This window comes from Carassius auratus, chromosome 42 (assembly GCF_003368295.1).
Source record: "Carassius auratus strain Wakin chromosome 42, ASM336829v1, whole genome shotgun sequence".
NCBI classification, from domain to species: Eukaryota; Metazoa; Chordata; class Actinopteri; order Cypriniformes; family Cyprinidae; genus Carassius; species Carassius auratus.
The window spans coordinates 5,980,027-6,000,576 of NC_039284.1; the positions used below are offsets into that span (position 1 = coordinate 5,980,027).

General features: G+C 37.5%; 1 protein-coding gene across 3 annotated transcripts in view; it reads right to left on the reverse strand.

Moving 5' to 3' along the window:
- LOC113060484 (metastasis-associated protein MTA1-like) overlaps positions 1-19,768 on the reverse strand; it is a 42,828-nt gene extending 23,060 nt beyond the window's left edge. For 2 of the 3 annotated variants that reach the window (XM_026229423.1, XM_026229421.1), the window contains exons 1-3: positions 19,444-19,767; positions 5,154-5,221; positions 4,102-4,195 (exon numbers count right to left, since the gene is read on the reverse strand). In XM_026229423.1, the coding sequence (XP_026085208.1) occupies positions 4,102-4,195; positions 5,154-5,221; positions 19,444-19,471 (190 nt within the window). In that variant the 5' untranslated portion in view covers positions 19,472-19,767. Of the gene's footprint in view, positions 1-4,101; positions 4,196-5,153; positions 5,222-19,443 lie in introns of all 3 variants that reach the window. The other variant, XM_026229422.1, reaches the window with a different exon arrangement.
- Positions 19,769-20,550: the final 782 nt, after the last annotated feature.

Consider the following 20,550-nt stretch of genomic DNA (forward strand, 5'->3'; position numbering starts at 1 on the left):
ATTTGACATCATAAGGGACCCTTTTATGCCATTTTTTGGCAAGTTTGGTCATTCACTTTCATGATTTGGAAAACTATATGCTTCATTATAAGGAGCAGCAAGAACTTTCTGCTAAATATCTATATATCTGTTCCTCACAACAAAAACAAACATACAAGTCTGGAACGATATGAAGGTGAACAAATGACACTGTAGCCTTAAACCAAAGACACAGAACCAAAAACGAAAGCATTAAAGTTGTTCTGCATAATGCATCTGAATGAGAAAGTGACAACAAATGTGGTAAAACGTTAAATTAAGATTATAAAGAGACTCTCTAGAATAAAATAAGTTAAGGTGCACAATCAGCACCTGTGGTGTTCTGTTAATGTGCAGATGCAGAGAAGCAAACATGAGTGCGAGATCAAAATCAGCCTGCTATCAAAATGACTTACCACTCAACGACATCCAAATGTTTGAGCTAGTGTCACTGTAAAACATGACATATCCTGTTGGCAGCAGGTGGTGCTTTGATTATAACTGAATATTGACCTTTAGATGTGTTCAGGTTTATTCATCATGTGGAGTTTGGGGCAGATTGGACGTTGCATGACTGAGTTAAAACAACTTCCCATTTCATGGCATTAATAGCATGCTTTAGCACTCAGTAAGTGTTCCTAGCATGTTTAGCACTCTATTACTTATTTTAGTGTGTTGCTAATACATGTCACTTCCTGTTGACAGTAGGTGGTGCTATGACTTTAACTGAATATTGGCATGTAGATGTCTTTAGGCCAGGACTCTTACCAAACAGTTTAGTTTGGGGTAGATTGGACATTGCATGCCTGAGTTAAAGCAACTTCCTGTTTCATTGTATTAATAGCACTTAGCTAAGTGTTGCTAGCCTATTTAACACTTGCTGATGCTTTTTAATATGGTACTAGGAGTCCATTACATTGTTAAATATGTCACTTCCAGTTGACAGTAGGTGGGGCTATGACTATAACTGAATATGGGCATTAGTGTTGCTTACGCGACAAAGATTATGAATAAATATCGTCATCAACGAACCTCTATCATGTGACGAAAGCGAGGCGAGATGCAACGTAAATCCTGGTCATGTGACAATGACTATAAATGTATAATGCCATATTGTTGACGAATAAAAACGAGACTAAATGTGGTTTACAAAATAAAAACTATGCTAAAATTTCGAGACACATTGTTATAACGTTATTTTGTCTCATTTAGTCGTGTTATTATTATTATTATTTTGCAGTATTTCTTTTTCCTGTGTCTCACTTCAGGGGCTGCATCAGGTCGCACTGCGCAGACTCAGGCGACGTCACTTCCTCAAGCCCCACTCGCTGCATTATTTAGAAGACGACAACAAAGTTAAGTCTGACACAGAGAAAGGCACCGATGTGTGTACTTCTAACATGTTTGGTTGGTAAAGTAAATATTGTAAATTCAAAGAGCGTCTTCTGTGTCTGGATTGGATGTATTCTTGAGTCTATAAGGTAACAATAATATGATAAGATAACCTTGTGTGAAATGGGTTTGGATAAGAGATCATTTTGGTTTTGTCTATACTACTACGCACTTACAGAATATTGACTGGGTTAAATAGAAACGCATTACTAAAGAGAGAATAAAATACAATTTCATTGACTAAAACTAGAATAAATGTCATCAGTTTTCATCGACTAAAACTAAAAAAGTCATGGATAATTCTGACTAAAGTAAGACTAAAATGCTCAGACTTTTAGTTGACTGAAACTTGACTATAGACTAAAAAGAGTATGAATGTGACAAACTAATAAAAACTAAAATATCAGCTTCACACAAAGACTAGACTAAAACTAAAATTAAAACTGGCTACCAAAAACAACACTGATGGGCATGTGTTCAGGACTTTTATCAAACGTGTGAAGTTTGGGGCAGATTTGACAATGTTTGCCTGAGTTACTGCACACAGCATATTTCAAGGCAAAATTTAAAAATGTGTCAGGGTGCCAGGGATACGCCCTTCAAGGAAAACTCAAGATCTTCACATTTTAGCATCGCAAGGCCTTATTATTACACACACCAATTTTAAAGATGATCCGATTAAAACTGTAGGAGTACCTTATTAAAGTACGAGGCCTGAAAATGGCAAAAGAAAAGCAAAAAATCATAGAGGAAAAATCCAAAATGGCTGACTTCCTGTTGTGTTTAGGACTTCGCTGCAAGAGGTTTTTTTCTTTTTGTAGGTATTGGGACATTACATGCATGTGCTGAATTTCATAAATGTACATTAAACGTAGCGGGAGGAACGCTTCGTTGACATTTTACAGATGGCGCTTTCAAGCCATTTTCCCACACCCAAATCTGAAACCCATATCACATGTAAATTTTCACCAGTTCTAATGCGTATGCAAGGTTTCATCAGTTTTGGGGCATGTTTAGGCCCTCAAAAATGTGATTTAATTTAGAGAAGTAGTAGTAGAATGAACAGAGAAACCATTGGTGCTCGGGCCCTAACTGCATGAATTTTAAAGACTTTAAAATAAAAGATAAAACTGTCCCTATTTAATAAATATCACTGGTCTTATGTATCACATCAAAAACCCACCATAAAAATTATATTATATATATTATTATGTATATATTAAATATTTACCTATATCAACCAATACTATTCTAGCCTAATACGTTTTATCCAATAAAATCTAAATGGATCAAATCAAACCCCAACTATTACTTTCCAATGTATATTTGGTACCACTCAGAAACTTGTAATACAAAAATCAAATGTGTGGGGATTGTAATTCATGTTTTTAAAGAAGCAAATGTATCTTTCACTACAAGTTGCCCAAAACTGAATACTGAAAAGAGATGCATTCTAGAACAAACTTCTGAAATATAATGAACGTTCACTTGGGATAAACTGACTTTATTCTAGCTCTGTATGATAACAGACGCCAGGCAGATGTCTCCGGAAACAAATTTCAGGTTCAGTGAGCTGATTGTGGGTGGCCATTGTGGACTACAAACAAACTGGAAGACAGATGCCTAGAAACACTCCCAACACAAAGGCTCCAAAAATTGAGCAGGAGAATCATCCTGCCTAATAATTTGGTTTAAAAAAAAAAAAAAAAAAATGTTTTGTCCAAAATCACATTTGATGTTATGAGGTTCCATTTCAGTTAGGATGCATCCGTAGAGGGTTGCTGTTTTTGTAGGTAGTAGACAGCAAGGCACAAACAAAACTTCCAATGAATAATTCAATTTCAGTAGAATAGTTAAATGTTCAAGTCGGCATGAAATGAAAACCCACTCTATTTTGTAAATGCATTTTTATAGATCTGATTGTGAAAAATTCATCCTTTGATGTTTTATTTTTTCAAAATTCTGTTACGATTTAATACAAATTCATCATCAGAAATTGAGTCTAATGAAATTAAAAAGATAAAAACTATTTACAATAAATGTGCTTTTTTTTTTTTTTTTTTTGTCAAATAAGATGCCGCTCAAAAGATCTGTATAAATGAAAACGGATTAAAAAATAATTTCTTGATTATATAATATATACAATAAAATAACATTACTATTACCTTGAGAAGTACATTTAGTATGCAATAGTAAATTATATCTGTCATACTTTCTTGACGTAAAACCAAATACTTATTTCAGCGGTTTGTCATGAAAATCTTTCAGTTTGTGTGTGTTTTTTTTTCGACAGTGGTTTTTCTCAAATGAAATAATGAAAAGCTTGTGAAGTGACTCTAAAAACATCTCTGGAGATCAAGCTCATGTGAACTCCTATATTAAGACAGCAGATGCAGAAAACACCGCAAGCTTCAAGTGTGAGTTTGTGTAGTATACGAAACCACACCTTTCATTCTCAGACACAGGCAGAACAAGCAGACTTCATTTTGTTAGACAACATGCACTGACAAGCTATTGTTGCCTTTACTTCTGCTGTGTGATAAGCTGTTAGATTAATCCATATTGAGGAAACGGTGTTTATCATCGTCACCAACATACATTTCTCGATTTATGGTTTATTGCACTGCCCTATCTCTTCCTACATTTCAGCTCAAAGCATTGTGGGTACAGTAGTGTTTGACCGCTACTCACGTGCATGTTTATCAGCGAGGGTGATGAGCGTTGTAGAGATGTCTCTGCGTCGGTAGAAACACACCACTTTGGCCTCCACATTCCCATTCGCCGTCTGCAAACGGAAATAGAGTTGTCACAGCAACAGCTTCTAGACCTATCAGCTCCTGGGGAAGCCTCAATATGCAAATTGAGGATCAAATCATAACCGTGACCTAAACACCTCTGCACTTCCTGGCTGATTTGAGAGGGTCTTGTGATGAAGAGAGGATGAGGAGGGCAGACAGTGGGGGTGCAGTGTGACGTTAGAGGATGCTAAAGGCTTAAAAGTGTGAACAACTGTAAGAAAAAAGATCAGTCATTTAGGTGCTGGGTTTTGCCAAACACTCACTACAATACCGAAGCTTGTCGCCCTTTGCATATTAAAAGGGATCACAAAAGGGGAAATCTGAAAGAACATTCTGGCCACTTATTTCAATCAAATAAAAGTGAATGAGGACTCGGACCTCTCAAGTTTCGAAAACGGCAAAAACCACCATAAAAGAACTTAATTGATGTTTTATCAAAGTTATTTTTATATTTATATTTAATTTCAATTTTTTTCAGCTTATCAAAACAACATTTCTAGTATGAATTTAAGTTTTTTTTTAATATAATTATAATAATCTAATATTTACATTTGATTAGATTTTATTTCTCCTTTAAATTAATGAAAGTGATAGTTAACAAATAAAACTCAAATGGCTTCAGAATATTTAGAATATAGCACACAAACTGTACGGACCACTTCTATGATAACTTACTTTTTCCTTTTCTACTCATTTTGATGTCTGAAAGCCCCAGTCTTTCTTCTCTTTCATGACAAACATTTTTCCACTCTCTTGCAATTACGTTGCCATTTGCTCACAAGTGTACTAGTATACTAACAGAATAATGTGGCTTTGGTACAGTCCAGGCTTTTTGTTGTAGACTTAAAGCATTAAAGGGTGACCAGCTTCAATCTTGCAGTGTTCGACTGGCTTTTGGTAACACACACACACACACACACACACACACACTCATTCGTCACTTACCTTGTTGAGTTCCTCTATTCGCCTGATCAGCAGTGGGTTACTGGAGGAGTTTTCGAAGTAAACATAATCTGTGCGGAGAAAAAGAAACAACCGTTAGTGTTCACACACCTACAGTCTGTCAGCGACAGGCAGCATCTCCTGTCTCGCTCCCACACCTGCTGGGGCTTACCGGACTGTTTCAGAGACTAAACAGAGCATTCTCCGCCGGGATACATGACAGGAGCGACGCTGCCTTTTGGCGAGTTCCCCAACAACAACACATTTGAAAGCAACGGCGTTGACACTGTGAAAAGCTATGGCGTTTGTAACTCAACCTCATAGATAACCTTCAACATCGACTTTTGACTGACACCAAATAACATGCCATGTCAGGACGATCACAGGAAAAACACAACATTAAAACCAAACAAGACAGACATGACACTTTTTTGTCTCTATTGTTAAAATAGACATTCAAAAATAGATGAATGAAGAAGGAATACAATTCAACTAAACAATTTTAATAAAGCTCTTTTATCATGGCATGTAAACCACTACTTTGGAATTCAATTCATTTCGAGTTTCAAAACGAAACTCAAAAAACTCATTAGCAAAGTGTCAGGGGTGTAATAACGAAAGAAAGAAATGCAATTCTTGAAAAGAAAGCCAAGTATTGTTTGAAAAACATTGTCTACCACAATCAAGGTCGTGTTGCGACCAACATGCAGAAAGACAAAAAAAAAAAAAAACACAGGAAACTGTCAGAGACCACCCCTGCAGAATGTCATGACTGTGTTTCAAGGTCAAAAAGCCTCTTGAATTGTTTTTGAGAATTTGACATATGTTTTATAAATGTAAGATTTGCACTCACATGTCTTCAAGGCATGAGGAAAACATGATACCTTTGTGATTCGGCTAAAACATTTTCTATAACATTTCTAAGATATATAGATTTTTTAAATCTTTTATTATCATAGAGCCAGTTTAGCCATTGACCCTCCTACCAATTCTCTCAGTTCTGTCTTTCTCGTGTTAACCCTGCTTTCCCGATGTATTTGTGTGTGTTCGTGTTCTGTGCGTGTGCTGTTGGCCCTGCTCCAGGGCGTGTGGGCTCTGTGCAGGCTTACAGCTCTGTGGGACGTCCCCCGCAGGCCTCAGGCTTGGTGGGGTGCCTGGTCTTAACCCCGTGTGTGCCAGGACCTCTGGCAGATTACACCCCGTGTACAGCAGACGGCATACACATACACACACGCTACCACAGTAATCCCATGGTTTGGTGGGGGGGGGGGGGTGAGGGGAACAGAACATCAAGTCTGGCAAAAACACGCTTGCAAATTCAGTGTTTGGTAGCACAGCCATGTGAGCCAACAGTTCCTGTTTCAGTGAGAAGTCGGTTTACTAATACATCAAAATATATAATTTTCTTGAGAATTTAAAGGGCAATAATTCATTCCAAACCTGTATGCTTTTCTTTCTTCTGCTGAACACAAAACAAGATCTTGTTGTCAACCAAACTGTTTCGGTTCTCAGAGACTTCCATTATATTTTAGGTCTATACAATGGAAGTCAATGGGAAGCGAAACAGTTTAGTTACCAGCATTTTTCAATATATTTTTGAACTGTTCAGCAGAAGAAAGAAATGCATACAGGTTTGGAACATGAGGATGTGTAAAAGATGAAAATTTTTGGGTGAACTATCCCCTTTAAACAGTTGTACTGTCTCAAAATATTATTCAAAGTTTTACAAATGTTAAAACCTCTATATGAAGTAGATTATAATACTACATAAAAAATTTTGAGTTTAGATTACACTTATTAAATTGCACTACCGTTCAAAAGGTTGAAAGAAAATAATTATTTTATTCAGCAACATTGCAGTAAATTGATCAAAGAGACAATGCAATTGCAAACATATTAAAAAATGTGTGTTATATAAAATTTGTAGCTTCTGTTGCAATTGAAATGTTCCATTTTACACAGGCCTTCATGGACATAAAAGAAAATTGGTTAATATATAGCATCAATAACCAAGAGTCCTAAAAATGCAGCAACGTAAGATTCAGCAGAAGTTTTTTGCACGATGACCAAGAATTGATCTAAATTTCCTGTAACGGGTTTTCAAACTGGGATTTTAGAGTGCTAGGGGATCTGTGGAAAATTTTGAGGAAAATTTTGTTCCCCTTTTCACTCTGGTTTCTAACTTTATTATTCTATTTTACGGATATATACTTATATATTTAAGGAAGAGAGGTCTCTTAAAAGGGGATCATCATATTCTGTTGTCTACAGAAATAGTTTAGATCAGATCCACACTTTCACTTACAAGGACAGCTACAAGCAATAAAGCATAAATGTATTGATTGCATAGTAAATGGATTGTTATTCTTGTGATTGTCATTGGCTGCCTGCGAGATCCAGTGTACAGCTTAATTCGGCGATATGACTGGGATATTGGGATCTCGAGAACTTTGCAACCCAAAAAAAAATGGTTGATGACAAAACAAGGTTGCGAACCCCTGACATTCACAGTCCTGAATCTTCCACTCCATCTGAGATTTATTCAGCCATGTGCGTCTGACTGTATCTATCAGTGTGAATGCATGTAAGACTAGGACCACACCTCTTTGATGCTTATTAAAAGAGTGCAAGTTCTACCAGAGGCCTCCCGGTTCAGAGAAAAACCCAACAGGGAGACAGAACCTCACACAGGACCTGGTAGAGAACCAAGAGGAGCTCAAGAAGACCTGGGGGCATCACCACCATGTCTCACAGCTTCTGCCAAGCCTCCTGCCTGTGCCCACAGCGATTGCTGTGCCCCCATCTCCCCACCAATCAGCACGCGACAAGCCTGTGACATCACAGTGCAGTCAAATTTCCTGTGATCCAATCCGTGCATGTTGCCGAGCCTTACTGAGACTGAGGGTGAAAGAAAGACAGACAGAAAGCGAGAGAGGGAGAGAGTCAAGTGCAGGGAGTCTAACCAGGCCAGAGGAAGTTGAGTAAAGAGAGAGACAGGCAAAGAGCGAGAGATACAACAAACAAGCCAACAGTCATTTAAAAAAAAAAAAGAGAGAGAGAAATGTCTTTGCGTGGATGAACACTCTCAAAATGTAATATATTTTTATTAAAAATATTTGCCTAAACTTGCCGACTTCATTAGATCGAGGCAATCAGGCTGGACTTCAGGAAGTGTGGGCTGCCCAGAGTTGGCCTCTCCGTGGCCCAGCCGCTGCAGAGACCCCAGCCTGCACAGGTCCTGGGAGTGCACAGAGGCCATTCAATCCCCGTCTTAGGACAATCAGACTGGGACCCAGGAGACATCCGTTACTATGGCAATACCAGTTAATTCAAGCTTATGCTCCAAACACATACACAGAGCATTAGTGCAGCTCTTAGTTTATTCCTGCTCACTGCCTCCAGCTCAGGGATTCAGGTTATACAACACCTTCTCCAACAACACGGAACCACGAGGAGAAAACTGTGGTGGGCCGGAATACAAAAAAAAAAAAAAAAAAAAAGACAAAGATCATATTATACTCTAAATGATTCGCTTTATATAGTAGGGACCGGTCCAATATTAGTGAGCTTGACATTTGGGGTTGGGGTTGTTGTTGCTTTTTTTTTGTGTGTTTTTTTTTTTTTTTTTGCTCACCAAGAATGCATTTATTTGTATAAAACATTATTATATATATAAATTACAATTGTATTTATTTCTTTAAATGAAAAAGTTGAATTTTCAGCATCATTACTCCAGTCTTCAGTGTCACACAGTGGCATAACTTTACTTTGGCCTGAAAACCATCAAAATTCACGTCATTTTTGCGGAGCGCACTTTGGAGCTCCTACTGACGTGGTGAGTATAACCCAGGCTCTACACTCAAACGCTGCACAGTTCAAAAGAGTTGTCCTTCGATGTTTCACATATGCAACAGAAATGCCAGCTTGTATGCGTTGAACAACACAGTGGTTATGGCAGTGCGAAAGCTCACAAAATTTAGTCAGTCGCAGTCTTGAGACCTCCAATTAATAGTTAATATAACCAAAACAGGTTATTATTATTATTATTATTTTATATGAATAATAAAATAGTGTGGTCAAAAGACCCGCACAAAAAAAAAAATGAAAATGTCACAGTACCAGGTTTCTTTTAGTACCCATGGGACAGAGGACCCGGTCAACCTGGTTCTTGACGCATACAGCGCTATGATTTCCGCGAAGCTGAAAACGCGGACGGAATCTCAAAATCCAGTCATGACAAAGAAACTTATATTTTAAAGGGACAATAAGTAACTTTTTAGGTATTTTATTATCTAAAATCAATATTTTTATTCATAAATGTGCCCTCAATGGTGTACAAATACCTATGCCAATGTTTAAACTAATCCTCGTAAATGAAGAATTTATTATCTTTATATACATGGGACGGGTAGGTCGACGGAGGCTTCCATGTAGTTCCGCCATCTTGCAAAACTATAATAGCAGAGAGGGACAAAAAGTACTAAGCCAACGCGTTTCCACAGCGCGTTTTCGGTCAGAGCCAGAAACGCAGGTGCAGAGCAGTGAGAGGCGCTTGAAACTGCACCGGCAAGTTTAAAAGTCTGGATTGCATTCTTATTATGGACCATACATATGCCGCGCCACAGGAGAAGAAAACATCGTCGCCAAAACAGTCAAAAATAGAACGTAAAAGGAAACGTGACCGTAGATTACAGAAAACAAGAGTTAATGTCGGGGAAGCTTTTTCTAGGTGGAAAGAGCTAATGCTTGATAAAGATTTCAAAAGAGACGCTGAAGTGGCCAGTTTTCTTCTCGACAGGTAAGTCAGTGTTACAATCTATATTACAATATTTTTTTTATATCTAACAATGCACATTATTCAGAAAATATAACGAATAAAGAAGACATAACTACTAATTACAATATTTCATGTTTTCCATAGTCAGTAATTCATACTGTAACATTCGTTTGTTAGTTGTCATGTTGCAGTTTGTTTGAAATAACACACCTGTTCACCTGAAGGAAAACTCGACGAAGTGCTATTAGAAGACATCCCGTCAAAGCTTTTTGTTACATATCGCCTACCGTAGATGCAACGCGCAATTGAAAAAGCGAGGCGCTGGAGAGCAAAATGAGTTTGAATGCAAAATACAATTTCACCACTAGATGGGAGTAATTCCTACTTAGTGTCCCTTTAATATGGACAGTAATGGAATTTGTCAAAGTTAGCATAAATTAATCAAATCAAATCTATGGAATCATATGGAGCAGGATCTGTAAATGTTAAGCCGCAAAAGTTGGTTGAAATCTGAATCCTGCATATTTTTGTGTTTTGCTCTGTGTGAACTGTGAATTAATGGTTCGTTTACCCCATAGACCGAAGCGCTTCGAAGCGCCGATTTCTTCCATATTTTATCTTTAATAGCAAATCCCCTTTATTTACAAAAAATAAAATGTGTTTAAATTTCATTAATTAAAAGACAAATTAAATTTGGGTGAAACTTGTTTACTGTTTTTCATAATTCTATTACTTGTAGAAAAACTTTAAACACAATTGTAAAGAATGGCATTGGTTTTATTTTTAGTCAAAGTTTTTTTTTTTTTTCTTCAGCATATTTTTGTGTTTTGCTCTGGTACCGAAATTGGTACAGAGAACCGTGGATTTTCACTGGTATCGGTACCGAATACTGAAATTTTGGTACCGTGACAACACTAAAACCCATCTACTCGATTTTGTAATATTCTTTAAAATTGTAGTCCATATAAAAAGGTTTATTTCTATTAAGGGCACGTCCATGTGGAGATGATGAGCCAGCATCGGCATTCGGCAACCTCATCTTTGCACCCGACACCGACTCACTAAGCACTAGTTTATTAATAATTGAAATGTCTTCTCCCCCCCGACACGTTCATAATCACTTTGCTCGTGCTTTGAGGCAATTGCTTTATGTGTGAGCTTGAGCACGGAATAGGCTCTAGCCAAATACTCCTGCCTATATATTAAAGTATGGTTAATATATTATTCAATTTAATACAACGTGCGACTAGTTGACTAGAAAAATCTTTAGTAGAGGGCAGGCCTACTTAGCACAAGGAAGTGCTCCATTTTTAAATAAACTGGTATAATGACATTACGAAAATTGTGACTTCTGCAAACCAGATCGTTATTGCACTGATCGAGTTATGGATGCGTAAGGAGTCATGTTTTTTTTATTATTATTATTATTATTATTATTATTATTATTACCACCCTAATTAGATTATAAAGAATGATTTGTTTATCTTGTTTTCCCTTTAATACATACCTACAGCAATATATTTATCAATTACCAATTTCCCACCCATCCCACCACAACTTATTATCAGTGTTGAAAATGCATGTACTGTTTAAGAGTTTTGTGGAAACCATGAATCACTTCAGGATTCTTTGATCAAAAGAACAGCATTTATTTGAAATGGAGATATTTTATAACATTATAAATGTTTCAAAAGTTTTTTGTTTTTGATGTTTCAATAAAACAGCTTTTCTATTGCCATATTGTGAACAAATCTAAATGTAATGCCGCAATTGACACTTTTCATTAATTTTCAAATTTCTATTTAATCATGACAGTCAGATACAAATTAGTTTAATTGTTCAAGGGGCAACTGTTGCGCCTGTACTTCAATTATGGGGGCATTTATGTTCATTTTAGTTGCATTTCTGCACTAAGCCCCTGTTCATTTCTGACCCTGACCTGCGCCAAGCTCATGCATGGCCTCTCTGCAATCTAGTTAACAGAGATCCACCATAGCAACAGACAATTTTAATCCATGGACTTCTGATTAATTTAATGCATCCTTATAAAAAAAAAAAAGTATTCATTTATTTCCTAAAGTCTAAAAATTTACACATTTTCTATTTTATTTATTAATTCTGAGATTAAATAATTTCAGCACTGAAGTTGCATGAGACTATTTGTAAAACATGGTGATCATGTTGTCCACCATCATTTGAGATAGCTCTAAACTACAGAAAAAAAAGAACACGACAAGTACCAGTACATTTTCTGTATAAAAGCGATATCACTTTTTTTAAGCGTTTGACTAGTCACCAGACTATAAGAGCTATGGATTTCTGCAGTGATGTTTGTGTTTATACGTCTCTGTGGTTGTTTAGACCAGACTATTCTAATGGAAGGAGAACCAGGCTTTTGTGTTAAATTGCAGGGTCTGTAATTGTCCCACCTACATATACTGTACACAAAGATCCTGACACAACGTCCACAATGTGACAAGTATTCAGTAGCAAGCCATTTTTATATCCATACTAAAAGCAAAAAAGCTGCATGAAGCGACAAAAATCACAGCATACAGTATTTGATGATTCCAGCCAACATCAGATCGCATTCACTACGGTTCACTTATAAGGGATATTCAAAGAGAAATAAAATGCTTGATTCTGATACTTTATTCATGGGTAAATGACAAAGAAGCCAGACCTGAAAAAGCTGGAGATACAATCAGCATCAACTTTGTGATGTGTTTTTTCAAAGGTTGAATTCCAAAGGTTCAGTATGGAGCCTCAAAGCTTATTTATACAATTATTTTGGCCAATACTACTGATATCATCTTCTTTATTTAATTAAAAGGAATTGAATCACGGAGATAAAATTGGCAAGATTTTAAACTGTACAACTGTAGACTAAAACAATGCCAAAACAGCAATTTGGTTAACAACAACCAATAACCCAAAAAGCTGACAACGGCCAAAAAGTAAAGTTAGTTTAAAAGCACAGCAACATTTTTTTTCTTTGAAATAACATGACCAGGAATGTGCAGTAGAAAGTAAATTGGACCAATTTGGACTGGCATTATTTGGACCAATTAGATTTCACCATTGGTGGAACATCCTGGTGCAAAGTGACAATTAGAAACCTAAAATGTATCATCGTCACAGTCATTAGGACAGAATTATTGAGCTTAGTAAAGTCATGGAGTACGACACAGGTGCAAAAGCTGTCAAGGCAAAAAAAAAAAAAAAATTGGAGCAATGAATGAAAACTCCAGAATTAGATTGCACACAGCAACTACTTGCAGGTATTTTTTTGTGCTAATGGACCAAGGGTCAAATAAATGTAAAAAATGTAATGTAATGTAAATTTTTTTTTTTTAAAATCAATGATTTAAACACAATATCATAAAATGAAGCTACCACAAAAGTAATGGCAGAAACTGGTTAGTTGGCTAATCCTTAGAGCATTTTCTCCATTCCACTCATCTCATTAAAAAGTCTCTGCCAGCTGAGGAACTGGTGAATAAATGATCATGTTGCTGTTTTAACTGTCAATCACACAACTGTACTAGAGAGATAATTGCTCCTGGGGAGGTGCTTCAGGACTGCGCAGTGCTCAGAGCAGCCTCGACTGATGTTCTGCTAGGCAAAGACAGCTCACAGTTTCTCTAATGCCATCATCACCTGTATTTAAATATGACAGAACTACACCTCCTGTTGTCCTGTTTTGTACACAGGCCTGGGAAGAATCTGGGAAATTATTTCTGCATTTGGCGATGTGGGCTGTGCTGAGCTGAAAGCAGAGGACTTCTGTGAATTGATTATGAATACACATACTCAAATGAACGATTAGCATCAGTTATGAGTAGAACTTTTTGGAAGATGAGCACATCCAATCTTTCAAGCTTTATGGCTCCTTGACACAATACATACATATATGGCAGCAATAAAGAAATGGTATAGTCACTTAATGCACCAGATCTTAAAACTATGCTCTTTGAATTAATGTTGGTTTCGTATATTTGATATATTACAAAATGTTCAAGAATAATTCACATATAATAATAAAAAAAAAAACGTACACCTTTAATACATGAAAAAAAATCATGTTTTTTTTTTTTTTACAATAATTACCATTTATGATCAATTAATAATTACAATAAAACATAAATGAAATTAAATAAATTCAAATTAATAAAAGTCAAACCATAACATTTTACATTCCCTGTTTGGCCCTCAAACTCCATAAGACTAAGACATGAAGTGCCTGTCTAAAATACAATTGCCTGTTAAGGTTTTTTTTTTTTTTTTTTTTTTTGCATGTTGGCTGGGCTCCATGATTTTGATTTCTCACACAATATCAAATGTTTCAAATATCAGAAAGCAGTAATGCAGATGTTCAAAAAAAAATCTATAAATAACAATAATAAAAGATTGTGCCAAACAACTTAAGTTTTCTTTTCAAGAATTTAATTCTTTTATCCTCATTATGACATCACACTTGAAAAATTCTTCAAATGCAAAACAAAAAAACATGCTCATCAGAGAAGAGGTATATTCAAGTCCCTCATTATGAACAGAAATATTCAAGTATTTAAAAAACTTGTTAGAAATCCCAACAACGAGTGTTCTGCGGTGTTCTGCAGGCAGATGCATGGCCTGTGATTTACAGAAGATCCTATTAGACTCACTTCAACATGAACAAAACTTTAAAGCAACCGCACTTTCTCTGATAAGGTGGATAGGGAACATGCTTTTTCAAAATGTACCAATCCACTTGATTTGTAGCCCGCACTGATCGGACACATATTAAATATAGCGAACACCTTGCAAAGCTTCTCAAAGAACATATATCTCTGCTAAGTGTGTCCTGCCCAATGGCTCCACACTCAAACCTAAACCATTTCGAGTTCAATGCCACCAATCGCAAAGTGACTTAGCCCATTTCCGTTATTTCTGTGGCTGTTCTGAATTTGTTTTCCTCTGATTTTCTTGGCACATTTATTCAATGCCGGAGTCTAGGAGAAGCCTCCCTTCTGGGAGAAGAAAAGAGAGCCAGAGAAAAGCCGTTAGCTCAATGAGAGAGAATTCAGGCCGACTACCTTCTCCATCAAGTGTGAGGGAGGACAAAGGAGACAAGGAACGCTAAGGCTTTGTTTTTCCCCTAACAGGGCATTGTTTTAACCATTATGGCCCTGCTTCCATATTCGATAGCCTAAAATCCACTCAATGGAAAACGATGATTGCATTGGAGGTATCAGGAGAATTCTGAACGCTTCAATGCGGGAAGCTGTCTGGGCTGCTTTAACGAGATCCAAATGATAGTTATGGTGCATTTCAGCAATCAGCTATTAGTACGGCTGCGCTAAGTGTAGGGTGCACAGCAGAGGTCTGAACACGGAGGTGTAAAATACTGCAAAACTGGCTTCGCTCCAATCCAAGGTTGGTCAGTGTGCTGCTTTTGGTTCATGCTAGAGCAATGAGAGAAAGAGAGAAATGGAGAGAGCGCAGAAGATGTCAATATGTATCAGGTGATGCAGTAGCCAGAGGTATGGAGGCCCTTGGAGACTCTCTGCTGGATGGAGTGCCTGGGGCCATTTTCAGCCTCAGCAGCCAAAGATGTTGCAAACACGGGGAGGAGTGTGTAACAGATATTTACGCAATGATCTTAAAGTCCTGAACGAACGCATTCACAAACCTGTGATTCATCTCTGTACAGGATATCCAGTGAGAACAGCGACCTGTTTAGAATATAGTGCACTGCACACGGAGTAGTGCAGACCAAACACTCCATTTGTTTTATGCATTCTTCAACGCTAACTATTTCAAACCATGGTATAATACACTGTTGTCACATGACAATGTTTAAATATGTTTAAATTAAAACCGGAGAAAGATAAGAACATTCTAAAAGGATAGTTCACCTGAAAATAAAAATTATGTCATCATTTACTCACCCTCATGTCATTCCAAATGAGGTCAGTCCTTGTGTGACACGCAAGTTTCATTTTTAGTAGAGTTGATGTGATCTATGTGCATCAATTAGGGATGTCAAATTTCGATTATTTCCATGATCGATCGTCGTTTAAATTAACGATCAATTAATCGATTAATCGTTAACCATAATACTGCAAAATGCGTCTATTGCAGGCACGCAGTCAGCGGTATGACAGGATGTGCAAAAGCCACACACACACACAAAACGCTTTCTCACTTGAATTAAAGAGGTTTTAGTCTGAATAAAATGCTAGTAGCAGGATTATAAAATGAATAGATGCGATTATGATCATTTGATAAAATGAAGAGAGCGCGCCATACTTTTGAGGTCATTTTACTTTGTTGACAGTTTCCAATCCCGCACGGAGAACGCTGGACGCACCTCTTTAAATGGTTTTGTGGTGCTCGTTGTTGTATTTTAAAGCACAATTGCAATGTTTTCAACTGACATTATTGTATAAAATTATCCGAAATGCGGAGCGCGTGTGACTGCGCTGCACATTAAGTGAACTACATCGGCGCTGCTGCACCAAAACACAGTTGCTCACATTAATTTGATCCTGCTGGATTCTGTCCTAGAAAATGTCAGATTTTTAAAAATTAGATCGTGACAGTGCATGCGTGCAGACGAGGATGAGCGAGCACGGCTTTGGCTAGATTTATTTGGAGGTTATTGCTCATGTCTCATTCGGCACAAATCGAAATGTTTCCATATTCGCAATGTATTTGAATGTTAAACTATTATTTATAATGTAAACTAGGCTTGTACTTAACACGCATTCGCATATAGACGGAAAAGATGATCCTCTTCATATGAGCAAAAACGTCCTTGGCATAACAGCAGAGTGGACCGGTATACTACGGTCTATTTAAACTGAATGCTCCAGGAATGTGCCGGTCACAGCGCCTATTAATCGCTGTTTTGAATCCAGCAATTATTTATTTAGAAATGATAAGATCTGATTATGACAAGTGTTGTATAAAAGCTTTGTTTATTAGAGGAATAATAGGTTAACTGGAAAATGTTAGATCGCGACCATGCTTTTGGACCCCATAGTCTTCATTTACGCGGCTTTGTTCTGGTTTGCCGGTTGGTCACGAATTTCCACAAATTCAGTATATTTAGGCATCGTTTCTTTTCCTAAATATTCATAGTCTAACCCTCTAATTTCCCAGGTTTATTTTATTATCTTTCGCTTTTAATAACTGTTTTCGCATCTCTTACTGTGGTAAACATGGGAAGGGAAATTAAAGATTTCATGAATTAAGAATTCGTTCGATTTATTAATTTGTTCCCTTATTTCACTTAAATCATGGGTTATTTAGGGAACAAAATTAATGAAACATGGACAATTGCCACATTAAAAATTCGTAGGAATGAATTAACAAGTTGTAGGAATGAATAGACCTGTCCTGTCACTGTTTCCCGCAGCCCTGCAAAGCGCACGATATAAAACAGTTATCTGATGAAATGATTAGTAACTACATTTCTATTGCATTTAATGTTGAAGAACTTTTATGTTGTTTCTATTTTAATGTACTTTAAAGTTTAAATCACATTAAAAGCTTAATTTGTACATTGTGAATGAATGATGATGCTTTTATATATCGTCACCGTCACTCACAGCCGCTCGCACGTGTTGAGTGCGCATGAGCCGCACGCAGCCCAACATTGAATCGGTTAACCGACCATTGATAGCCTTAATCGATTGCATCTCTTATCGACAATTAATCGATCATTGATTAATCGGTGACATCCCTAGCATCAATCAATGATTTTATTTAAATAAAACCCTAAATTAAATCTGTTCATCATATAAAGCGATTGTGTCTCTTCAGAAGACTTGGATTGAAGCACTTGATTCACATGGATTACTTTTACAACGTCTTTATGAACTTTTCGAGGCATCAAAGTTTTGTGAACTTTCAATGGTTCTTTCGATGGTCCAACTTTCGATGGACAAAAATATTTTCAACTTCATCAAAAGACTTATAGGTTTACAATGACGTGGGGGAGCAGATAATTACATAATTTTCATTTTTGGCTGAACGATTCCTTTGAGAGATGGTAAAGATGGTCATTTTTGGCAGATATTACTCCAGTTCAATCAAAAGGTAAGTCAAGTGCATTGCATTGTGGTATGCATATTGAATGCCTGCATGCTACACGTTCACAAATCCAGATATTCTATAAACACAAAACAGCTGAATACTGTAGTGTATACAGTATACTTCACACATCAGGAAAATGTTTAAACAGAAACATCCAGGCAGAAAACTGCCGAACAGATTTGTGAACCACAACTGGTGTAAATTCACTCATGTTGCTCCTCAGCAAAGATCTGCTTTTCTTCAGGTTAGACCAAGTTCATCAGCTCCCGAAGCCCAATACACTCATTATACCAATAATTACACATTGGACACTGTAAGCACACATTCATTCTCCCTAAATCAGCACAGCCGGGATCCTAATGGATAATTGATACCAACAGGGAATCAGTTCCTGAGCCAAATGCAATCACTGGAAGGGACAGACAAACCAAAAATGAAACTTCTGGCATAATATACTCACCCTCATGATGATTCAAACCTGTATGACTTTTGTTTCTTCCGCAGAACACAAAACGAGGCAGACTCACCATTCATTTTCACTGTATGGAAAAAGCAATGAAAGTGAATGGACAACCGAGGCTGTCATTCTGCCCAACATCTCTTTTTGTGTTCTGCGAAAGTGTCATACAGGTTCGAAATATCCTGAAGATGAGTAAATTACATTTATTTTTTCTTTTTGGGCGAACTGTTCCTTTAAATAGCCTAGGTACCTTAGCATCAGCCATAAGAGATAATTCAGGTAATTACAGATAATTGTGAACCCCTTTTAAATATGACCCAGATTTATAACAACAGCAGTGCATAACTGTCATCTTCCTTCTTTATTTTGAGCATATACATCTCAATTAAGTTAATTCTTTGACATATTCACTAAATGTTGTTCTCCTTTCATACACTAAAGCTTCTCCATGACCACTGGACTCAATCTACTGACTCCACGTCTATGTGCCAAAACTTTCTCCCTCCATCCATTACATCCCATATCTACAAAAAGTATATTACAAGACAAAGATTTGACACTGTACCGTCCTCTCCCTTTAAAACAGTGTTTCCGACTCGTCAGGGTGACTTAAGTAAGGCGTGCTGCTCAAAATCTAACTTTAAAAGCTCAAACGCGTCTCTTCTGTGTACATTTCTGAGCTTGTTACTAATACTCAATGACACTCGCACGCGCTACATCGTGCTAACGGCAATAAATGTTGCGTCAGTTAGTAGTAAAAACATCCTCGGAGTCCCGAAACGAGAGTGTTCCTCTTCATCTCGCTGTTCGCTATCACCATCATCATCCTCTCACTGTAGTCCTACAGTACTTTAAAACATAAAAGAGGAAGGACAAACCTTAAACTGCTAAGCCTTGTTGCGAAAAAGCATGAACGAGAGCGACACACACAAAAGGGCACGACATTTGTTTTACCAAGCGTGATCTCTTACCTCCGACCCGGTACATGTTGGCTGCCATGACTGCCCCGGTCCTGCCTGGCGTCTCCAGGTAGGGCTTTCTCTCTCCGCCGCCGCCGCTGAGTGCTGCGCGCTGGAAAATGGTGGATTGATCAATACGAAACGGACCAGTGAAGGGATCTTAAAGAGACAGTGCACATATTTCTATGCAGCCGCGTTCCACGGAGCGGTGTGAGCGATCGCGCTCAGAATCACCCTCGTGTTTAGGAGCACCTTCCCAACAAAGCGGGATCCTTACTCTGGAGCAGTGACTCGGGCCACAGGCTGGAGAGAGCGCCAGAGGCAGAGAGGGAGGGGAAGGGGTCTGTTTGGGCAGCATCTCTCGCGTTTCCCCGCCTACTTCAAACGAACGAACCATTGCTGTACTACTTTGGACCCACTAGAGGCGAAATGAAACAAATAAACAACTGTTGCTCTCAGACTGAGTTTAACAGAAGTATAACAGAACAAAGAAAGACTTTCCTCTCTGTGGAGAAACATTAACTTGAAGAAAATGTGAAAAGGTGCACAAGGTTGGAGCTGAGAGTCCAAACCTTGCTGTCTATAAATAATGTTCTGATGGTGACATTTGGCTGGGACGTGTTGCAATATGGTTGGTAGGGTGTGTGACTGGTTGCTAGGGCATGGGTAGGAAGTTGCATTGATGCATTTGTTGCATTCGTGTAAATCCATTCATAGCTGTTCTAAATCAATGATCAGCTTTTCCTCAGGTTAGACCAGGTGCATATCGTGTCGTTTTGCATTGCTTTGCTTTGTTTTTTCTGCCAGCCAAACATCATTAGTCTTTCCATAATACGCAGAGGTTTTGTCTGGAAAAAGAACAATGGATTTATGACTTCAGAAAAATCCCTTACGTGCCGAGCATTAGTTAGAGACATATCGTCTGAAAATGCAGTACTTAAAAACCATATTCCCAAATTTAAAGTATTCATAAAACAAAACAAAAAAAGTAAATGGATGACCTATTTACATCAAGAAGTGTGTATCTGATGGACCATTTACTGTAACATGAGGCCACAAATGTACTATGGATTTCATTCATATTACATACATTCATACTATAGCCTAGCACATACTTTA